Source organism: Pseudophryne corroboree, chromosome 5 (assembly GCF_028390025.1).
Source record: "Pseudophryne corroboree isolate aPseCor3 chromosome 5, aPseCor3.hap2, whole genome shotgun sequence".
NCBI lineage: Eukaryota > Metazoa > Chordata > Amphibia > Anura > Myobatrachidae > Pseudophryne > Pseudophryne corroboree.
The window spans coordinates 726,723,308-726,748,413 of NC_086448.1; the positions used below are offsets into that span (position 1 = coordinate 726,723,308).

The window sequence follows — 25,106 nt, forward strand, 5'->3', positions numbered from 1 at the left end:
AAGCTGTGTGAGCTGAGCAGTCAGACAGATATATAATATATATAGATGATGCAGCACACTGGCCTGAGCCTGAGCAGTGCACACAGATATGGTATGTGACTGACTGAGTCACTGTGTGTATCGCTTTTTTCAGGCAGAGAACGGATATATTAAATAAACTGCACTGTGTGTCTGGTGGTCACTCACTATATAATATATTATGTACTCCTGGCTCCTGCTATAACCTATAACTGGCACTGCAGTAGTGCTCCCCAGTCTCCCCCACAATTATAAGCTGTGTGAGCTGAGCAGTCAGACAGATATATATAATATTATATATAGATAATAGATGATGCAGCACACTGGCCTGAGCCTGAGCAGTGCACACAGATATGGTATGTGACTGAGTCACTGTGTGCTGTCTATCGCTTTTTTCAGGCAGAGAACGGATTATATTATGTACTCCTGGCTCCTGCTATAACCTATAACTGGCACTGCAGTAGTGCTCCCCAGTCTCCCCCACAATTATAAGCTGTGTGAGCTGAGCAGTCAGACAGATATATATAATATTATATATAGATAATAGATGATGCAGCACACTGGCCTGAGCCTGAGCAGTGCACACAGATATGGTATGTGACTGAGTCACTGTGTGCTGTGTATCGCTTTTTTCAGGCAGAGAACGGATTATAAATAAAAGTGGTGGTCACTGGTCACTATCAGCAAAACTCTGCACTGTACACTACTGAGTACTCCTAATGCTCCCCAAAATTAGTAAATCAAGTGTCTCTCTAATCTATTCTAATTCTAAACGGAGAGGACGCCAGCCACGTCCTCTCCCTATCAATCTCAATGCACGTGTGAAAATGGCGGCGACGCGCGGCTCCTTATATAGAATCCGAGTCTCGAGATAGAATCCGAGCCTCGCGAGAATCCGACAGCGTCATGATGACGTTCGGGCGCGCTCGGGTTAACCGAGCAAGGCGGGAAGATCCGAGTCGCTCGGACCCGTGAAAAAAAAACATGAAGTTCTGGCGGGTTCGGATTCAGAGAAACCGAACCCGCTCATCTCTACTAAGTAGTCTATCTTCATAATGCAATGACTCTAGGTCCTTAACTAGTTTTGTAGCTCTTTTCTGAACCCTTTCTAGTTAAACTATGTCTTTTTTATAGTGCAGAGCCCAAAATTGTACACAGTATTCTGGATAGGACCGTATCAGCGCTTTATACAGTGGAAGGATTACACTTTCATACCTGGTCTCTATTCCCCGTTTTATGCATGCTAGCCTAATACCCTATTGGCCTTTACCGCAGCATCTTGACATTGCGGACTACTGCTAAGTCTATTGTCAATGATCACCCCCAAATCTTTCTCCAGTAAAAATTTTCCAAGAATTACCCCATTCAATGTATAGATTGCCTGTTTGTTTTTAATCCCTTCCTACCTCTGTCTGTCTGTTTTTACCCAGTTTTGTTCTATTACTGTTCTTATTGTAAAGCGCAATGGAATATGCTGCACTATATAAGAACTGTTAATAAATAAATAATAAAATCCCGAAATGCATAACGTTACATTTCTCTGTATTGAACCTCATATTCCACTTTATTGCCCAATCCCCCATTTTAGTGAAATCCTTCTGAAGAGAGTCACTATCCTGAACTCTGATCTAATTATCCTACACAGTTTAGTATCAGCCACAAAAAATTGATTCTTTACTCTCAATACCATTTCCTATATAATTTATAAATATATTAAACAGCAGTGGGCCTAGTACAGACCCTTGAGGTACACAACTTAATACTTTAGTCCAACTCGAAAATGTTCCATTGACTACCACTCACTGTTCTCTATTTTCCAACCAATTATTGGCCAAAGTACAAATGCTGTCTCCAAGCCCCAGCTCTCTTAATTTAAGACACAACCTTGTGTGAGGTACTGTGTCGAAGGCTTTGCAAAATCTAAAAAGTCTACATCCACAGCATTTCCTTTTCTAAATTTGCACTTACTTCTTCATAGAAGTTAATTAAGTTAGTTTGACATGACCTATTTTTCACAAACCCATGCTGGTTTGCACTAATTATGTTTAAGGCATACCAAATACTCCTGAATGCTTTCCCTTAATACTCCCACCATTATTTTCCCCACTATAGATGTTAGGCTTACTGGTCTGTAATCCCCAGGATTAGATTTAGTTCCCTTTTTAAAAAGTGGCACCACATCTGGAATTCTCCAGTCCCTTGGTACCATGCCGTTATGATGGAAGCTTTAAAGATTAAATGTAATGGCCTTGCTATCTCTGAGCTTAGCTCCTTGAGAACCCTTGGGTGCAGTCCATCCGGCCCCGGTGATTTATTGATATTAATTTTATTCAGTTGTTCTTTGACTACATCCTCACTTAAACACGAGAAGTAATTTTGGTCCTTAATCTTTCTTTTGTCTTGTTTTGTTCCTACCATATTTTCCTCTCTAGCAAATTCAGACGAGAAGAATTTATTCAACAACTCTGCTTTTTCATAGTCACTATTTAACAATTCACCCAGTTCATTTTTTTAGGGGTCCTATGCTGTCTTTTTTTATCCTTTAACCATTGATATACTTAGCGGGGGGTCGCGTAGCTAGTTAGCATGCAGGAGAGTTACACAATTCTTGATGAACACATGATTTGTCATACAGGGGATGTAGTTATGTGACCGGCGCTTTGTCTTGCTCGCCCCCCCCACCAGCAATCTAAAGCTCGGGATCCTGGTGTCGGTATGGTGACTGGTGGGATCCCCAACTCCGGTCACCCGAACCCAACCCATCATACAGTACATTCAAAACTTCCTAATTTACTGCTGTAAAAGGGGGTGGTGTTATGGCCAAAAGTAGGCATTTCTTGGTGGATAATAGCATAGGGAAGCCCATCTGAATGGGATACAATGAAACTATCGAAAATTATAGTGTTTTTCCAATGCTGCTGGTTTTTCAATCCAGTTACCTGATGACGATGGTTGTCACCTTGGCATCGCTCCCATTCCGTTGGGTTTAATTGATGTTTTCCCAATGTTATTGGTGCAGTGTGTTAGCAGAAGTGCTCTATTACTCATGAGCAAACTAGCTTCATCATGTGCTCCTGGTTACAATTCAGGCTATATAGCTTTGTTTGCAAGTAAACGATGGTGGGGAACCTTCTACCATTCAATGCTGACCTTCCAATGGTCATCCCTTTAAGAGTGTGAAATGAGCAGATCCAGGCAAGGCTAGTATTGACCCAGTAAGGCATATCTAAATGATTGGTGGCCAAGTATGGGCATATTATTTTTATTATGTATTTTTAATAAATTGTCATTATGGTGCTACACAATTCCACTTTATTTCTAATTCTTTGGAGGTGCATGTGATGTGCTAATGCCTGATGCCATTTTGAAGTTTGATTAGCGGCAGCTCCTACCTTTGAGGAGGAGTGCTGGAGTGGGCCAGGTTCCAGGAGAGGAGGAAAGCCACTGCTGCCGCCGGCAGGGTCCCCGGACTGGCACATACGTAGTCAAGCAACGGCTTGACTGTGCATTCACAAACTCCTGGCTTCTATGGACTGTATTGGCTGCAGTCCATAGAATCCGGGGTTTGCACATGCTCATTCAAATCACTACTTGACTGCACATGCGCTGATCACTCCCAGAGGTTTACAGCCCTATCTGGCAGTCCCGGAGGGAGGAAACACCTCCTAATGGGACTGTCTGTACTGGGGTTGACTGGCAGGTAGGACTTCCAATAAAAGTAATCACTGCCATTCACTGTGTAGCCAGTGCAGGCACAGACTGCAACTTGCTCACTCCCTGCAGTGGCAGATTTTACTGGGGGGGGGGGGGGGGGGGGGGCTGCACCACTGCCACTGAGTGTGATCCATAGCTGTTGACTGAACTATTAAAGTCTATTGAAGGCTTATTAAGGTATTCATAACAGATGTTCTATTCACCAACATTTTTAGCATTTAGAACATACTGTGTAACATTATTATTGTATTATCTCTTTGATCTTTTGAGAGGAATTATTACTTCAAAGAATAAGAAATCTAAGAAGAATCTTCCAAATGCTATTATTCAAATTGTGCTACATGGATACACAAATGTTTTCCTAATTACCTAGAATAAGTATATACGAGTGTGTGTGTGTGTGTGTGTGTGTGTGTGTGTGTGTGTGTGTGTGTGTGTGTGTGTGTGTATAATTACACATATACATATATACAGTAGATACACGTATATATGATAATTGTATAGATACATACATGTGTGTGTTGAATAACAGTACTTGGAGTGAATTACTCTTCAACCTTATGCAACCATATAGGAGATAACACCCAAAATGATGGTCAATGACCACACAGTAAGAGAATCAGAATAATTTTATTATTATTTAATTATTCTGATTCTATTAATGTGTAGCCATGATTATAGTGGCATAAGGTTAAAAGTACTGTATTATACAGTATGGGATCTTCTTAATAGGTACAGCTAATTTCATTGGCGCAGGATAAACGCACTTTATATATATATATATATATATATATATACACTTATCTATCTATCTATCTATCTATCTATATATCTATCTATCTATATATATACATACACAGTATGTGTGTGTGTGTTTGTGTGTGTGTGTGTGTGTGTGTGTGTGTGTGTGTGCGCGTGTGTGTGTGTGTTTGGGAGTCTGTGTCCTAAAAATAATATGATAATATAGGCAATCATATTTCATGTTTTGTGTTGCATTACATAGATGCAAAACTACCCCCTCTACCCCCTATTTTTTATTAGAATGGTTTCAACCATGCTCACAGTGTGAAATTGCTGGTTAGCTTTCATCAGCACTGAGCCAAGTGTCTCGCTGCAAAGCAGAAGCAAGATCTGCTTCCTTTGTGTTTCTGTTTAAGCAAAATAATAATAATTAATTCCTGAAGTCGGATCCCTCCAGAATGACCATGTACAAGAGTAAGCGCAGAAATCAGAGATGTAAGTACAATTTATGTTTCTTATTTTTTTTTTTTTCTTCTAACATCCTTAAAAACTGGGAACTGTGATTCCTCATTTTACTGGGTAGTAAGACATGAATGAATAAATGACTCTAATCTCCTAGAAATACTTGATGGTCTTTGATGCGTTCTGCATAACATTAAAGGGATGCTGTGTTGATGGATTAGGAAAAATAGTTCCATTGTTACTATGGAAACTATTAAATAAGCAGCTATATTGAAATAAAAGGAAATACAAGAGAATAAATACAGTATACTCAGCTGAATTTGCTGTAACTGATCTTCAGACCACACATTTGGTAAAAAGTGCAGGAAAAATGTCCACAATGATTACAGCACATTTTTTATTTTATTGAGCTAACCTGCTTTGCTTGTTTTGGCGTTCATATTATAATACTGAAATTTCCTATGAACCCAACAGTTTTCATTCAATAGTACTATATATAATAAATGTGTGTATAACTATATATATGTGTGTGTGTATATATATATATATATATATATATATATACTGTATATATATTAATATACGTGTGTGTGTGTGTGTGTGTGTGTGTGTGTGTGTGTGTGTGTGTGTGTGTGTGTGTGTGTGTGTGGACAATTAAATGCAGCTATATTAACTTTTGAAGATAAACCAATTGTTTGTGCTAAACGAAAAGGATGGGGAACTAAGTTTATAACTGTTAATTGTGTTATTCATGTGTAATGTATGTTTTACCATCGTGTTTTCGTGGTTTTCAAATATATTCTGACACTCATACAGATTCACTACCTATTTAGCATGATGTTACAACTTGATAATGTAAAAATATAATAATCTGCAAATGTTAGGACGACTACTTTACCAGTTCTGTTACACAAATGTATATATCTAAATTCTGTTACACAGATGTACCTATCTACAGTAAATTAAAATATAGTGAGTAAGATAATTAAATAGATTTTATGTGATAACAAGTATTCAGGGCATTACACTTGCTTATATACATGTATACAAAAAAAGGCAGGATAATATCATGTATTACTATTCTCTACTGTACTGCTCTATGAAATAGATTTACACTATATTTGTATACATTATAAATTGCCACTTTGGTACCATTGATCTGAAAGTCTGTTATACCATGAAAACATTGTAATCAATTTTAAAAATATATTAGCAATACCATATTCTGTAGTTTTTTTAAATTAACTATTTTGTTGTGTTTATATCCTACGACATCACCTTAAAAGTAAATAATATTCCAATTACATGTATTGATTGCATCAAGTTCTTAATCATATACTGTATTATATCTGAGTTATAGTAAGAATAAAAAGTATTGGGTTTCTGAATGTGTTATTTTAATTTTATTAAATTATTTTTAACAAATCATAGTCATTTTTCAATGCTAAGATAAGATGTACAGTAAAAATACAAGTATTTGGCAGTGCGGACACCTAGCTCATTCTTGCCTCAATCAGGCATTATTGTGTTTGGTGTGAGCGCCAGTGACTGGCTTTCACAATCTCATCTCATCTAGAAATGCACTACACACAATTCTCCCAGACATATATTATTTATTTTGCTACTACAGTGCATCTTGGATCACAACTCTATCTAAAATAAATGACCAGCAAAAGAATAAAAATAACCATTGGGAATAAATTTGCAAGAAAAGTAGAGAGTACCAAATAAGCATTTTTTCCAGCATTTTTCCTTTTCTACAGTAAATATGAATAATGATGTATTTAATATAGAGAACAACTGGTCAAATGCCTAAGATTGCAATTTTCTGGGTCGGCATATGTTCATAATATAATAATATTAATAATAATATTAATATTAATAATAATAATAATAATAATAATAATTATTATTATTATTGTTATTATTATTATTATTATTCTTTATTTATTTGGCGCCACAAGGGTTCCATTGCACCCAATTACATATACAAACGATCCAACCAGGAAAGCAGCAACTTACAGTTGAAGACAATACAGGACAAGTACAGGGTAAATAAACATAACCACATCAGCAGATGACACTGGAATAAGTATCAGGTGGCAGAAGACTGCTGGATTTGGTGCAGTTAAAGATTACTAAAGTAAGAAAAGGATAAGCACATGAGAGAAGAGAGCCTTCATGAGAGCTTACATTCTAGCTTACATTCTAATATTATTATTATTATTATTATTATTATTGATAATGCTAGCATAATACACTGTGCTTTACGGAGAATATTTTATCATTCACATGCGTTTCTTTCCCAATGGTGCTTAAAGTCTAAAAATTCATTATCTTCTACGCAAACATACTAGGGTACATTTTGTCATCAGCCAATTTAACTAGCAGTATCATTTTGGACTGTGGGAGGAACCCGAAGCAACCAGACGAAAATCATGCCGGCAAGGTGAGAACATGCAAACTACATACATATAGAGCTATGGCTGGAATCAAATCCATGACCCCAGCATAGCGAGGCTGCAATGCTAGTCACTGCACCAACTCATTATTTTTTTTTAAGATGTTTTAATGATCTTTTCTTTAAAAACATATTTTTTATTAAATCTAAAAAACAATGAGTTCTTGTATTTTTTATGTAACCTAGTTCGTGGTATGGCCAGGAAAATACTACCCCTGCCTGCCAGTCCTACTTGGTGGGGATAAGAAAATGTAAACCCACATATCCTGGGAGGTCTTTATTTTAACAAGCTGGATACAGTTGGACACTGATCAGAGAAAATACCAGTAGCCTAGCACTGGTGGCCCTGCCTAATACTGTGTGGGTGGAATGGGGCAGAGTGCCCAAGATGAGGCAATACATATGTGGTTGGGTAGGCTTAAGGAACCTGTGGAATTGCTAATCTGTTGTGGGACTACAAGACACAAATCTTGGTAGTAGCAGAGACATATCTATACTAGATAGTGCACATGGGCCCCTTGTGCGGGGCCCAAATCGCAAAGACACTCATGCCTATATTCTGTGTGCGACTGCGGCTGTATCTGCATATGAAATGCTACGTTACAGTGTTTTCCATAGAAACACTGTAATGCAGCATTTTGTATGCAGATAGAGCCATAGTTGCGCACAGAATATAGACATGCCGCATATCAGTTAAGCCAGCAGATTCTGCTTGTGCATCTTATCACATAGCAAATGCAAATAAGACACATTTTCAGGAAAAAAATACACAAAAAGATGTCTGGCATTAGTAAACACGTTCATGTCTAGGCACGACTAGAAGGGCTGTTTTACGTGTACCCACCATTCACATGCTTCCATCAAGCCCACGACAGTAGCTCAGTCACTCTTAGCATAACTCCCACCTATCCAGATTTTGGAGGGACAGTTCCAATAAACTGCCACAAAAGGGGGTGGAGTTTATGCCAAAAAGTGGATGTTTCTGGTGTATACGGTCAGCTAGTTGACGTTCAGATAGTTAGTATTCAGAATGTCAGCAGGTTCTGAATGTCAACAATTAGAATGCCGACATGGATGTTAGGTCGACAACCAATATACTGATATACAATCAGGTTGGCATGGTTAAAATATCAACACATTCAAAATGTCAACATTTAACATGTTAATATGTTTTTTTTTTATTTCAGAGTTGGAGTTATGTTTAGGTTAGAGGATAGGGTTAGGGTAAAATATGATAAAAAGGCATATGCTGACATTCTGGTGGCAACATGTTAAATGACATTCTGAACATGTCATCATTTTGATCATGTCAACCTAAGAGTATTGTTCACCTAATATCCATTTTAACATTCTGACTGGTCACATTCAGTACCTGTCAACGCTCTGAAGGTCAAGCTTCTGAATGTCAACTAGTCATACCACACTCGTTTTTGGGCTCATCGGGTTGGGTTTGAGCTTTTTATTGGTGGAGTTTAGTTTGTCCGGTTTTCACTTGTCTTCGTTGTGGACAGTTATAGTGGTCTGCAGAGGTGGCCGGAGCCATGTTAATAAGGACGAGTCGCTGCATACAGTAGCTCTAAAAAGAAAGTGGCTCACTGAAATATGCAGAGTATAATGTCTCATGAGTGGTATAGCTATCTTATAAAATGGCCCCTGTTGTGACAAAGTAGCTGTAGGTGAGGTCATTGGGAAATAATGCATAGCCATGTGATTTAGTGTGCCCAGTAATTACATCATTTTATCTATATATATAAAAGCAAAAGCTCTCACTCACGCACGCACTCACTCACTCACTCACTCAGTGACTCACTGACTGACTCATCATTAATTATCTTACTTCCTGATATGTTAGGAAGCTGAAAGCTAACATAGGTATTCTTCAGTTGGGAAATAGAAAAACTACTTAGTTAGAATTTTCATAAACCTCCCCTAAAAGGATGAGAAGGGGGTTGACAAATTGACGTCATTACCGATGCGTGGCTTGCGTTGCGTGAACAATAATGCCCAAATGGACAATCTGATCAAAATTTGGAATGAACCTCCAGTGGGTAGAATTTAATAAACTTCAAAAATGGTCTTGTCACTTTTTACTGTATATCTGCTACTGGTGCTCCTTGGGTGACACCAAGAATCATGGATTAATATTTGCTTACATTGTGATCTCTCAAATTTACGTCTCTATAGATTTACCAAATTTTTAATACTCATTTATATTTACAAGCTTGAAAATCAGAAATTCCTGTGCGAAGAACAGGTAGAACAGCTATTACAGTAAATGTATAAAATGGCTTCTGTTGTTGGGAAGAACCTAGCGGTCCAGAAGTACAATGCAAGTTCCAACTAAGTCTTTAGGTTACATTTACTAAACTTTGATTTGTCAAAGCCATAGCAGATCAGTGGCTTTAACCAATGTACAATATTTATTGCAGCAACTGTGATAAATACTAACCCAGGTTGGTTTAACTTTTATTTCTGTTGCTTTTTTAAGTCCATCAGATCATCGGTGGCTTTGACAAAGCACAGGTTAGTAAATCTACCCGTTGGTCATGCCCTTGGCATGCTGCATCTTCCAGACCCCCATGTTCCGATCACTTGATCGTTAAAGTTGGGATGTAAATTATGTATGCATTCTAATGTATGATATTCATAGCATTTCTCTGTGGAGATCCATGATCTCGATATACTGTAAGCTTTCTTTACTCCTTTAATTACTTGTCGAAAACAGTGGAGTAGAAGCGATATAATTAAATGGGATGGTATTGGAAACTAGTCAGTCAGGATCCCAACATTCAGAATGCCAACAGTGGCATCCCAACATTCAGAATCCCGGTAAGCATTTTTACATTAACTCATGCCTCTTACCCTGACTTCCCTTCCTGGAGCCTATCCCTAACTGTCCCCTCCACAGCCTAAAACTAACCCTCCCCGTGGTGCCTAAATACTTAGTGGTAAATTTACTAAGATGGGAGTTCTATTCAAAATGGGATGTTGCCCATAGCAACCAATCAGATTCCACTTCTCATTTATCTAGCGCCTTCTAGAAAATAATACCTGAAATCTGATTGGTTGCTATGGGCAACATCCCAACAACCCATCTTAAATAGAACTCCATTCTTAGTAAATTGACCCCGCACTGTCAGGATCTGTCTGTATTCTGACTGTCAGGATGCTGCTGTCTGCATTCTAATAGGCCCTACACACTGGGCGATATTAGTGAAAGATATGAACAATCTTGTTCATTAATGAATGAGATACCGTTCATATCTTTCAGTGTGGAGACACCAGCGATGAACGATGTGCAGCCCCGCCCTCGTTCATCACTGGTGCCCCGTCGCTTGTGCATGCAGGCCAATATGGACGATCTGGTTCATATTTGCCTGCACTGCTATGGAGCCAGGTGATGGGGGGAGTGAATAAACTTCACTCCCCCGTCACTGCCCCCCCGCCACCGGGTCGCCCATCAGCCATATCCGCCGTCGGGCAGCACGGCGGCGGATCGCGAAGTGTGTAGGGCCCTTATCTGTGAGATCCTGACTACATCCCAGTTAGCATGTGCCAAAACCCTTTATCACTGCCTGTTAGATCAACCCCTATTTTTTACCAATCCACTTATCACCCAGTGCCAAAACTCCTTTCCAAAATATACCCTCTACTGGGTGAATATGTGATCCATAGCGCCCATGCACTGATCAATGAATATTCTGAACATGTTGTTATCATATACAGGTTGAGTGTCCGTCATCCAAAATGCTTGGGACCAGAAGCATTTTAGATATCGGATTTTTCCGTATATTGGAATAATGGCATACCATAATGATATATCATGGCGATGGGACCCAAGTCTAAGCACACAATGCATTTATGTTTCATATACACCTTATACAAACAGCCTGAAGGTCATTTAATACAATATTTTTATTAACTTTGTGCATTAAACAAAGTTTGTCTACATTGAGCCATCAGAACACAAAGGTTTCACTATCTCACTCTCACTCAAAAAATTCCGTATTTCGGAATATTCTGTATTTCGGAATATTTGGATATGGGATACTCAACCTGTATTGCCAATAAAAAGTATTTTTGTGCCTATGCTTTATTTTCCTTATTGCAGCATGTATTGTTGACATGAGAAGTGTTGTTCTATTAAATATTGAAGTGTTGTCACACTCAGCTGCACCTTTATCTCTTCCCTCTTTCTTGGTGATTGAATTCATTGATTGCTGTTGCATGAGGAATACTGAGGGCAGTAATGACTGGATGATAAGAGGATCAAAAATGCTTATTAGATGAAGGTAGACAGAATTAGTTAGAAATAAGGCATGCACACGCTGCATTATAATTCATGTAGGATCCCAGCGTCTATGTGCTTCAACTCTTTTATTTGTTAGATCTTAATGCATTCTGTACTCTTATTATACTTTGCGGTTCAGTTCATTTAAAAACATGAATCAGGGTGTACTTTATAATTTAATCTGGAAGAGAAGTCATGCCGTGTGTATCTGGCAATACGTTTCTATTGTCGCAATACTGGACTTACTGAATGAGCGGAATACTTTAGATGCTGAAGTTACAAATATTAGTTATTATTTTATTGATCAGAAATCTGTTATATGTTGCTGACAACAGGGGTATTGGAATCTCTGGTTAGTTTGGCCTTCGGTAAATGTATATCGGTAAATATATATTAGACTTTTAACTCTCTGCTTTTATATTATACTACTGGAAATTGCAGCATAGCAGGGGCATAAATTCATAGGAGGCAACTGGGGGTGAAATAGATGGTGGTGCCCACAGTGACACATGCGCTATAGCACAGCTGAGGGGGCAAAGGGGGTAATGTGATGGCAATGCAATCACATGATTTCTTAGTGGTCGCCAGAATGAGCTGCTATTGGAGCCCTTAAAGACATTCGGGGGACTGTACGCCATCTCAGGATGGCATACAGTTTACATGTCAAGTTCTGAAATAAAAGCATTTTTGGAATTTGCTGAATCACATAATTTCTACATCCCCATGCTTTAGTATTGTAAATGTAAAAATTATCAGACAGATTTGTAACCAGGAGATATGAGTAATACCTCATGCATTACAGGAATGAGGAATAAGTCTGGTACTTAAAAATGAGATAAGCACATGACAAAAATTGTAAAATAGGTTAACTGATGATGAATATGTCCCTTAATGTAGATAAAAAGTAACAAATTCACTGGTAATTCATGTAAATAAAGTGTTAAAAACAGTTGTGTTGTCATATTTCTTTGCACACATCCTCTGCGGTAACATTTCCTTACAAGGATGTAACTAAGATGGTGCGGCCAGTGTGGTTACACAGAGCGGAAGATGCCACTTGACGGAAACCGCCACCACCTCTATCTCTATTTGCAGAGCACTGGGCAAGTGGGAACAGCACCAGCTTAAATTTGGAACTGATTGGGAGTCAATCAGAACTCGCAGACAGGTGACCAATAGGCAGCAGGGGCTATTGGCTATTCGAATTTGGCATTGGTTGCAAGAATCAGCCACAGCGAACTAATCACAGTTCAGTTCATCATAACTCCGACCCGCTGGCGGTGTCATGTCAGACGACAACGAGCAAAGCCAATTGGTTCGCGTGTGAGATGGGTGAAGACTGAAGAGCCCTGATGGCTGTGGAAGAGGCAAGAAGATGGTACCGCTGGCCAGTACTTGCCAGCAGCAGAAGAAAGAAGATGAGGACTAGAGAGTGCTGACTGTGGTGGAAAGCAAAGTTGGCCACTGGTAATTTACCCCATACATAGACCACCAGGTGTTGGGCATTAGGCCCATGGGTGCAATCAGGCCTCATGCCTGACTTTTGGGAATTAGGCACAGTTCACTTTATGCCTTATGGTTTAGGGTACTACTGCTGTTTCTCATGTGTAAGAGACACTGCTGCTGTGGGCAAAATGTGCAAGGGCAAAACTATTGTGGGCATAGGGGGTTATTAAGGTTGCATCGATGTGCAGCAATGCGACTGCAGTAACCTCGTTCCTTGTCCCTATGCACATGCACAGGTAAAATCCTGCACGTACGCTATAAGCCAATGCGATCTGATCGCATTGGCTGCGAAAGCTTCTGCCTGATTGACAGGCAAAGGTGTTCACGGGGCTGCAGGGGTCATCCAAAATTGCAACTGCAATTAAATTGCAGTCACAGCCCTTGGGCAGGCCATACAGCATGCTAAGCAGCCTTGCCCTGTGATGGGCGGCCTCCAGTATGCAATAGAAAAGATTGCAGTTTCTGCTTTTTAGCAGAATCTGCAATCCTTACCGAATAACCCCCATAATGTGTAAGAGGCAATATTACTGTGGATATAATGTGTAAAAGACAGTACTACTAATGTTTATATGGGGTACTACTGTGTAGTGTAATGTGTATAAGGGGCTCTACTATGGTGTGGCATAATGTATATAAGGGGCTTTACTGTGTGGTATAACATGTATATGGGGAACTACTGTGCAGTGCAATGTGAATAACGGACACTACAGTGTGGTGAAATGTGAATAAGGAACCCAACAGTATGGTGTAATGTTAATAAGGGACACAGTAAGTTGTGAATAACCGATCATTTTTCCCATTCCTCTGTTGAAGCCGGAGAGTGCTACTGTGCATACCCCATCTTGGCTACTTTAAGAATGCTTCATGCCCTAGCCAAGATGGCGACCACCTGTTTTTATGCGCTTACGTGGCTCCACCTTTTCACTGTATTAGAGGGCCACAGTTGGGCGTGGAAGTATTCCACTTAGCTCCATAAAGACCCTGCTATTACTATTGCACCTTCCTGCTACAACTGCTGGCACTGCTTGCATCTTGCACCCCTACCCACATACATTCACTGGCTTGTGACCTGTATACTCCCCATAAGCACCATTATGTGTATATATAATTGTGAGTACAGCTGTACGGATCACATTACTGTTGAATAAACCACCCCACTGGATTTTGCTCTGAAAAACTTGAAAAATAATAGTACTGTAAATCCTGAGAAGCAGTGGCGTAAGTTCATCACAGTCGCCCGGAGGCAAGATAAATATTGGTGCCCCCCTATTTCCTATATTAAGATAAATATATGTATGTATGTGTGCGTGTATATATGTGTGTGTGTGTGTGTGTGTGTGTGTGTGTGTGTGTGTGTATGGAGTGTTCTGAAAACAATTTATACACTGTATTTATACATTTAATTGTATTTTATTTTAAATCACACATTTCTTAGCAGTCATGGTGTAATGGTTAGCATTACCGCCTCACAGCACTGAGGTCATAGGTTCGATTCCCACCATGGGTCTATCTGTGTGGGGTTTGTATATTCTCCCCGTACTTGCGTGGGTTTCCTCCGGGTACTCTGGTTTCCTCCCACACTCCAAAAATATACTGGTAGGTCAATTGGATCCCAACAAAAATGAACCCTAGTATGAATGTGTGCGTATGTACATGTGGTAGGGAATAGAGATTGTAAGCTCCACTGGGGCAGGGACCGATGTGAACGGCCAAATATTCTCTGTAAAGCGCTGCGGAATATGTGTGCGCTATATAAATAACTGGTAATAAATAATAAATAAATACCCAGGATTAGAACCCATGACCTGTTATACTGACAGCAGACACTTTACTGATGGAGCTATTTGCTCCTGTAGAGGAAGCATGAGAATTCTAACTACAGGTATATGAAGTTATGTGTAATTGTCAGAGAAGTAACTTCATATAGTTAAAATTCTCATATTTCCTATACAGGAGCAAATAGCTTCATCAGTGAGGTGTCTGCTTCCAGTGTAATAGGTTGTGGTTTCTAATACTGGGTGTGATACTTGTAAAATGAGTATATTCAGTATACAGGTTGAGTATCCCTTATCCAAAATGCTTGGGGCCAGAGGTATTTTGGATATCGGATTTTTCCGTATTTTGGAATAATTGCATACCATAATGAGATATCATGGTGATGGGACCTAAATCTAAGCACAGAATACATTTATGTTTCATATACACCTTATACACACAGCCTGAAGGTAATTTTAGCCAATATTTTTTATAACTTTGTGCATTAAACAAAGTTTGTGTCTTCATTCACACAATTCATTTATGTTTCATATACACCTTATATACACAGCCTGAAGGTCATTTAATACAATATTATTAATAACTTTGTGTATTAAACAAAGTTTGTGTACATTAAGCCATCAAAAAACAAAGGTTTCACTATCTCACTCTCACTCAAAAAAGTCCGTATTTCGGAATATTCCGTATTTCGTAATATTTGGATATGGGATACTCAACCTGTAATAAAGAGGGTGTGATTTGTAAAGTGCAGGGACCAGTGAGGAAGTCGGCCACTGAAAAAACAGCATCAGCTACCAATTAACTTAATTCACTGGTGTCACAGAATGGGAGGAGAGGTGCCCCCCTTCAGAGCAGGAGCCCGACGGCAGATGACTCCGTTACCTCCCAGAGTTCTGCCTCTGCTGAGAAACCATAATCATTAAAGTCGTGTACTGATTAAAGTGTTCATAAAGGGAAAAAAACACTTAACAATGGGGAGATTAAATTATCTGCAAGGCTTTGACAGAACATTGCATGCTACTAGAGTGTGGGTTATACGGAGAGGTTAAAGGAACAGTACACTGCTCGCACTACATAGGGCTGAGAACTGCTGTAGCCAAAGGTTTATAGCCTTCCATGCAAATATAGAGGTGTGTGTGTGGTCATGTGTGTACGCACGTGGGGGGTTACAGCACTATGGGATAGAGAATGGGGTAGGAGGGACAAGGGAGATATCTGTGTCTTTGTGGTTATGTGTATCATATCTGAAGTGTACATGGTATTTACAATGAGCAGAAAGTGTGGGTGCAGTTTGTTTATTGTAGTCACAATCCTACCAAACTTCAACAGGCAGAGTCGGACTGGCACACAGGGGCTGAGGTGGAACTCCCGGTGGGCCCCATTGCTGGAGGGCCCACCCCTTCCTCTAGGGATCAGGGTCCAGATTGTGCAGTTTATTTATACATTATGCATACAGTATGTTACATTATACTGCCCAGGACTATGGTGTATTTTTTATAGTGCATTGCTGTTTTTAATCTGGTACATTATCATGCATGCACTAGCAGTATTATATATATATATATATATATATAAATATTTATCAAGGAGCCCAGACCATGCACTAATGGTTATCCAAGCCTCTTAGCATTTGGTGGGCCTTTTATGCCCCAGTCCGCCACTGTCAACAGTTGTAGTCCTTTATGGAGCAATCTTGTCAAGTACAGTATATTAGTAGGAAACTGCTATACTACCCACTGAGCATTGTATGGCTTTCTTGGAGAAATTAGGTAATTCCTTTAAGGAACTCCATTTAAGACCTAGCACTTTGTGCTATCCTCCTCCAAAGAGGTTAGTGGTCTTAGGGGGTGATTCAGACCTGATCGTAGACGGGCGGAAAAACACACATCTACGAACATTTTCTATGACATGCAGGTCCCCTGCCCAGCACAGGGCAAATCCGCCCCACATGCCGGATCCAGCCCCCCCCCGCAGACATGTGAAAGCATTGCATGGCCATGATGTTTTTGCATGGTTAAAGTAGCCCTCTGCCTATGCAAAGGCAGGTGGCTAGCCGCCATGTTTTTGGTTGCAACGGTCGCAGCGGTCAGCAATGGTCCGGACATGCCTGCGGTGTTTGGACCGCACCCCCAACACCACCGCAACACCGCCGCAATGCCCACTCCCACCCCGCGAATACCTCTTCCTGTCAATCAGGCAGAGGTGATCGCACAAGTGAGATGCCGTCGCATCTTACTGTGTGCGCACGCGCAGTGCAGCTTCTGAACGTGTGCTCACTTCACCGGGTATCAGACTGCGAACGCTGCCTTAGCAGGGTTTCAGTCTGCATTAGGCCCATAATTAGACTCACTTTTAGTTCAAATATAGTTAAGTCAATCGGTGCAGTACAGTCTGATGGCTGCTCCAGTAGCAGCATCACGCACTGGTTGATCTTACCCATAAGATTGTTAGTTCCTGCGTCCCTGTAGGGGTAGGGGATTTGCTGCTTTGTTGTTTTGTATATGCTGCCTACATCCACTAAGTCAGTCTGGGCTGAGGCTGCCGTGTGTCACCCAAGAGGATAATCACGCTCATTTTACCTGTGCCCTATAGAGATGCAAGCAAATACAAGCAAGTGCTTGCAACACATGCAGCCTTAGATCATGCGTGGTGATGGCAGAACCTCACAATTATTTGAATCCAGGGGGTCATTCAGACCTGATCGCACGCTAGATTTTTTTGCTGCGCTGCGATCAAGTCAGAACTGCGCATGCATATGCATCGCAATGCACAGGCACGTCGTATGGGTGCAAAGCGGATCATTGCTGTGCAATGGGTTTTACGAAGAATCCATTCGCACAGCGATCGCAAGGAGATTGACAGGATGAGGGCATTTGTGGGTGCCAACTGACCGTTTTCTGGGACTGTTTGGAAAAACGCAGGCGTGTGCAAGCATTTGCAGGGCGGGTGTCTGATGGCAATTCCGGGACCTGACAGGCTGAAGTGATCGCAGCGGCTGAGCAAGTTCTGGGCAACTCAGAAACTGCACAAAACTTTTTGTAGTGCTCGGCTGCACATGGGATTACACGCTTGCAAAGCAGAAATACACTCCCCTATAGGCGGCGACTATCTGATCACAGCGCTGCAAAAAATAGCTAGCGAGCGATCAGGTCTGAATGAGGCCCCTAGTCCAAAACACTAGCGGTATCTGTTTTATTATTACAAAACGCATTCTTACTCCAGAGATCTTTCACATGTGTAACAAATCTCAGGTAGTATTCACTTATTATTTTCAAAAACAAAAATAACAATATATCTATTATCTAAAAAAAAACAAAAGAGAGATAGAGAAATTAGTGAGCTGTCTTACAACACAGAAGCATAACCATGCTTATTACTAGTGCAGAACACCATTAACTCTAATTTGCAAGAGAATGAATATTTAATCAACAGCAGCTATAAAAGCAGTACATATTTTAGCTATTGTGAGACAGAAATGACTGCAATTAACAATATAACAATTGTCTATTGAAACAGAAGCTTAATGTGCCTACTAGCTAAGCAACAAGTTTTTAAATTGCAAGCTGTTATGCCAATAATTAATTGAAATGTGCAGTCTAACCGAAGCTATTATTAATCACGTAAATCTATACTACATGGTCAAACGTATGTAAGCATGCATTCTAATTAGCATGTCTGGCCATTCAAACACAACCATTGCTAACAGTTACGTAAAATCCAGCAGTAGAATGGATCATACTCAGGGGGTTATTCAGGGTTGTTAGTAAACCAAAAAAGCAAGCAATTGGGCAAAACCAGGGGCCAAATGTAATAGAGTGAGAGTTTCAGAAAGTGAGAGGTTTGGTAAGGTTTTTCAGGGTTTTTTTTAAAGTGGCAATCATTTACACTGCAAAACCAGGTTGATCTTGCTGTGTAAATGATTGCCACTTCAAAAAAAAACTGCAAAACCTTACCAAATCTCTCACTTTTTGAAACTCTCAATCTATTACATTTGGCCCCAGGTGTGGCAGATGTAACATGTGCAGAGAGATTTACACTAGAGCGATAATGGCCAATTTCAGCCCAATTCGGGCATTCGGCCCGATATATCGTGTCACACTCGCGGCGCTGCTGCTGCCGTGCTTACTGCTCCGGGTGCGCTGGGTCTCCCGGCGGTCGTCGCCCCCGGTGGGCTCCGGGTCGTCGCGTCTTGCTGGCGCTACCTCCGGCGGGCTCCCGGGAAGTGGGCGCCACCATTGCGCCCGTCATCCACGAGAGCGTGGTGAGCGGGTGACGTCATCGGCCCCTTCCGCCAATCAGGAGAAGGCGGGAAGTTTAAAGGCAGACGCCGTACAGAGCCCCGGCGCCTGAGTATCATCTTTCCAATGATCACCAGTGCTAGCAGCATTCAGCGTGTTCCCAAGCTGAACGTCTCCTGTGTTCCAGCGTTACAGAGTATCTTTCAGTGGGACATTCCCTGTGCTACCAGCGTTACAGTGTATCACTCAGTGGAACCTTTCTTGTGCTACCAGCGTTACAGTGTATCACTCAGTGGAACCTTCCCTGTGCTACCAGCGTTACAGTGTATCTTTCAGTGGGACATTCTCTGCGTTACCAGCGTTACAGTGTGCGCTTCAACATCGTTCTCAAATCTTCATTCATCTCTTCAGCATCGCTCACAAGTTCTTCATTCTACTGTGTGCTTCAACATCGTTCTCAAATCTTCATTCATCTCTTCGGCATCGCCCACAAGTTCTTCTTTTTTCAGTGTGCGTTAACATCGTTCTCAAATCTTCATTCATTTCTTCAACATCGCTCACAAGTTCTTCATTATTCTGTGTACTTCAGCATCGCCCCCAAGCCTTGGCCCCAACTAATTCTTTAGCATCACACGTCGGTTACCACGGCTGAGTTCTACATGAGGAAAACCTACATCCGGCCATCCCTGCTCCGGCCCAGCTGTGGTTCCTCTTCCCGATCATCGGAAGAACCCCCGAGTTCTCAACACTCCCAACCCAGGTCACTGACAGTATACTCAGGCCACATGGACCCGGGGGATCGGAACCCAGAGTCAAGCGCCATCCAAAACTTGGCTTCCCGAGTTCAGAGTCAGGAGGCGGCACAGAGCCAGGTGATGCAGTATCTCCAGGAATTATCTGGCCGGCTGGATCAAATTCAGGCTTCCCTGGCTTCAGTAGTTCCGGCTCCTGCTCCAGTACCCGTTCCAGTAGCCGTCTCCAGTAATGTTCAATCCTCGTCTGGAACCAGGTCACGCCTTCAGCTTCCCACTCCCTCTCGCTATAATGGGAATCCAAAGAATTGCTGTGGTTTTCTCAACCAATGCGAGGTGCATTTTGAACTTCTCTCACACAATTTCCCCACAGATCGGTCCAAAGTGGCATACATTATTTCCTTGCTTGAAGGTTCAGCGTTGGATTGGGTGTCTCCGTTGTGGGAACGATCTGACCCATTGGTTTCCAGTTACACTTATTTCATTGCGTCATTCCGAAGGATTTTTGATGAGCCCGGCAGAACGACCGCTGCTTCCTCGGACCTGCTCTGAGTCCGTCAAGGCTCCCGTTCTGTGGGACAGTAGGTGGTTCACTTCCAGACCATTGCCTCGGAACTACGCTGGAATAATGATGCTCTCAGGGCCACTTTCTGGAACGTGCTCTCTGACCGTCTGAAGGACGAGCTGGTCACTAGGGATCTGCCGGATTCTTTAGAAGAGTTGATCTCACTCTGTGTCAAGGTGGATCTTCGCATGCAGGAACAAGGTGGCGAACGTAGTCGGTCGGATCGATCCAGATTCCGGCTTCTCCCACCTAAGCAGTTACCCCGAGTCCGGATGAACCCATGTAAATTAACCGATCCCGGCTGTCCCCGGAGGAACGACAGCGCCGTCGTGAGGGTAAACTCTGCCTCTACTGTGGAGCTGCGGATCACTTTATCAAGTTCTGCAAGTCCCGTCCGGGAAACGGGCAGGCCTAGCTTGTTCCGGAGGAGTCAAGTTAGGGGTTACATCTAAATCTTCTCCGACAGTGGTTTGTTTACTCTCTGTGTCTCTGTTTTCTGAGTCTATAGCCAAACCGGTTAAAGCCCTGCTGGACTCTGGGGCTGCAGGGAATTTTGTTTCTCTTTCTTGTGTTCAGAGTCTGGGTTTACAGTTACAGTCTGTCAAACGACCTATTACGTTGACTGCCATCAAGGGTACCAAAATATCTAATGGTCTTATTACAAGTCGCACAGAGCCAATCAAGCTGCATCAAGAACATTTGGAGTTTCTAGTAATTCCGGAGATGCCTCACGATCTTGATCTTGGCCTACCTTGGCTTAAAATTCACAACCCTCACGTCGACTGGAAGTCGTCACAAATATTGTCCTGGAGTTCGTTTTGACACTCTAGTTGTCTCACTCCTGTTTACCCGCTCCGTGCATCTTCCAAGTCGGATGAGGAGCTCATTCCGGAGGCCTATCGGGAGTTTACAGATGTGTTCTCGGAACAGGTGGCTAATCAGTTACCACCCCATAGACTGTCCCATTGAGCTTATCCCAGGGAAAATGCCACCCCGGGGATGCACATATCCCTTGTCATTACCCGAGACCCAAGCTATGTCAGACTATATCAAATCTAATCTACTGAAAGGATTCATTCGCCCCTCTACCTCCCCGGCTGGAGCAGGTTTCTTTTTCGTGAAGAAGAAGGATGGGGGGTTAAGACCATGTATTGATTATCGTGGCTTAAACTATATCACCGTTAAGAACAAATACCCTTTTCCGCTAATCACAGAGCTATTTGATAGGGTTCGTGGAGCCCACGTCTTCACTAAACTCGACTTAAGAGGAGCCTATAATCTGATACGTATCCGACAGGGGGACGAATGGAAGACGGCCTTCAATACCAGGGACGGGCATTACGAGTATCTGGTAATGCCGTTTGGCCTCAGCAATGCCCCTGCCGTTTTTCAGGTATTTGTAAATGAAATATTCCGAGATATGTTATACCAAAGCGTAGTGGTGTACTTGGATGACATTCTGATATTTTCTAAGAATCTTGCAGAGCACAGAGTACAGGTCAAAGAAGTACTTCTTCGCTTACGAAGGAATCGTCTCTACGGCAAGATTTCCAAATGTATCTTTGAGGTCCGTCTCTTCAATTCCGTTCCTCGGTTATGTCATCTCGGGTACGGAGCTTCGCATGGATCCGGAAAAATTCACTGCCATTCGGGACTGGACTCAGCCTCCCTCCTTGAAAGCGTTACAAAGATTCCTGGGCTTTGCGAATTACTACCGGAAATTCATTAAGGGATTTTCTACCATCGTTGCACCCATTACTGCCCTAACCAAAAAGTGGTCTGACCCAAGTCTCTGGTCTTCCGAAGCTGTAGTAGCATTTGCCCAGTTGAAATCAGCCTTTATGTCTGCTCCGGTACTCCAACAACCGAATTTCTCAAAACCATTCTTCTTGGAAGTCGATGCTTCCTCAGTAGGCATCGGTGCCGTACTTTCACAGTACTCTTCTGATGGGAAGTTACATCCGTGTGGTTTCCATTCTCGTCAGTTCTCTCCTGCTGAACGAAACTACACCATTGGAGACCAGGAACTTTTGGCGATAAAATCTGCCCTAGAAGAATGGAGGTACTTATTGGAAGGTGCTAAATACCTAATTACTATTTACACCGATCACAAGAACTTGTTGTATATCAAGACGGCCCAGTGCTTGAATCCCCGTCAAGCTAGATGGGCGCTCTTCTTCACTCGGTTCTCGTTCGTTATTAAGTACCGGGCCGGGACTCTTAACTCTAAGGCTGATGCTCTGTCTCGTTCTTTAATGGCCTCGGATGAGGAGAATTCCTTTGAAAAGAGTTTAATTCTCAGTCCAGTCTCTATTTCAGCAGCTCCCATGTCTCTGGGTCCTCCTCCTGGGAGAATGTCTGTACCAGTTGAATTTCGACCAAAGTTACTGCAGTGGGCTCATATCTCCAAGTTTTCCGGTCATCCTGGAGTTCAAAAAATGTGTGAATTTCTACGAAGGTCATATTGGTGGGACACCATGAAGAAGGATATACAAGATTATGTCAATTCATGTCCTCAATGTGCTCAGCACAAAACTCTTCGTCTGCCTCCTGCGGGGTTGCTTCGTCCACTGTCCATTCCTAAGAAACCCTGGACCCATATTTCTATGGACTTTATTACCGAATTACCCCTCTCCAAGGGTTACAATACCATCTGGGTGATTATTGACCGCTTTTCAAAAATGGCACATTTTGTTCCGTTGACCGGTTTACCAACGGCTCCCAAGTTGGCTTTACTATTTATTTGTGAACACTGCCGCCTGCACGGGTTACCTCGGGAGATAGTCTCTGATCGAGGGGTACAGTTCACTGCAAGATTTTGGAGGGCTCTCTGCTCAGCCTTACAAATAAAACTCAAGTTCTCATCTGCTTACCATCCACAAACCAATGGGCAAACTGAACGTGTCAATCAAGATTTAGAGACTTTTCTCCGCGTTTATCTCTCTCCTTCACAGGACGATTGGGTGGAACTGTTACCCTGGGCCGAGTTTGCCCATAATCATCTGTACCACTATTCCACTGGTGAGTCCCCATTCTTCATTAATTATGGATTCTATCCACGAGTCCCAGAATTACCAATTTTTCCTTCGGAGGATGTTCCTGCTGCAGCTTCCACTCTCCGGCACTTCAGTCAAATCTGGAGTAGGGTTCATGCTAATCTCAAGAAAATCTCTGGCCGCTACAAATTCTTTGCGGATAGAAAATGGCGAGCAGCTTCTCAATACAAAGTTGGTGACAGGGTATGGCTCTCTACCTGCAATCTTTGTTTAACAGTACCCGCTATGAAGTTTGCTCAGAGGTTCATCGGTCCTTACCCCTTTTTGCAAGTCCTGAACCCTGTTGTCTGCAAATTGGGATTGCCTTCCCACTTTCGGGTACCAAATTCTTTCCATGTTTCTCTCCTTCGTCCCTCATTTTGAATCGGTTTCATTCGGAGTATCCTAGCCCAACCTCAGTAGAGACTGAAGCTGGAACGGAATTTGAAATCAAAACTATTTTTGACTCTCGTTATCTTCACAAGAATTTACAGTATCTGATAGAATGGAAAGGTTATGGTCCTGAGAAGAGGAGCTGGGTCAAAGCTTCGGAAGTCACTACTCCCCGACTAGTCCGGATCTTTCATTCTAAACATCCAATGAAACCAGGAAAGTGTCCAGGGGCCACTCCTAGAGTAAGGGGTACTGTCACACTCGCGGTGCTGCGGCTGCCGCGCTTACCGCTCCAGGTGCGCTGGGTCTCCCGGCGGTCGTCGCCCCCGGTGGGCTCCGGGTCGTCGCGTCTTGCTGGCGCTGCCTCCGGCAGGTTCCCGGGGAGTGGGCGCCGCCATTGCGCCCGGCATCCACGAGAGCGTGGTGAGCGGGTGATGTCATCGGCCCCTTCCACCAATTGGGAGAAGGTGGGAAGTTCAAAGGCAGACGCCGTACAGAGCCCCAGCGCCTGAATATCGTCTTTCCAATGATCACCAGTGCTAGCAGCGTTCAGCGTGTTCCCAAGCTGAAAGTCTCCTGTGTTCCAGCGTTACAGAGTATATTTCAGTGGGACATTCCCTGTGCTACCAGTGTTACAATGTATCACTCAGTGGAACCTTCCCTGTGCTACCAGCGTTACAGTGTATCACTCAGTGGAACATTTCTTGTGCTACCAGCGTTACAGTGTATCACTCAGTGGAACCTTCCCTGTGCTACCAGCATTACAGTGTATCTTTCAGTGGGACATTCTCTGCGTTACCAGCGTTACAGTGTATCTCTCAGAGGGACACCTCATGTGCTTCCAGTATTACAGGGTATCCCTAAGTGGAACGCCTCCCAAACTTCCAGAGTTACACTGAATCTCAAATCTTCATTCATCTCTCCAGCATCGCTTACAAGTTCTTCATTCTTCTGTGTGCTTCAACATCGTTCTCAAATCTTCATTCATCTCTTCAGCATCGCTCACAAGTTCTTCATTCTACTGTGTGCTTCAACATCGTTCTCAAATCTTCATTCATCTCTTCGGCATCGCTCACAAGTTCTTCATTCTTCAGTGTGCTTTAACATCGTTCTCAAATCTTCATTCATTTCTTCAACATCGCTCACAAGTTCTT

General features: G+C 42.2%; 1 protein-coding gene across 12 annotated transcripts in view; it reads left to right on the forward strand.

Annotated features, from left to right (window-relative positions):
* The window catches only part of RALYL (RALY RNA binding protein like), a 1,174,022-nt gene that overhangs the window by 880,232 nt on the left and 268,684 nt on the right, over positions 1-25,106 (forward strand). The window contains exon 1 of one of the 12 annotated variants that reach the window (XM_063924023.1): positions 4,812-4,968. The exons of the other annotated variants lie outside the window; for them this stretch is intronic. Coding sequence (XP_063780093.1) covers positions 4,932-4,968 — 37 coding nt within the window. The 5' untranslated portion in view covers positions 4,812-4,931. Of the gene's footprint in view, positions 1-4,811; positions 4,969-25,106 lie in introns of those variants that run through there. 12 annotated transcript variants of the gene reach the window in all.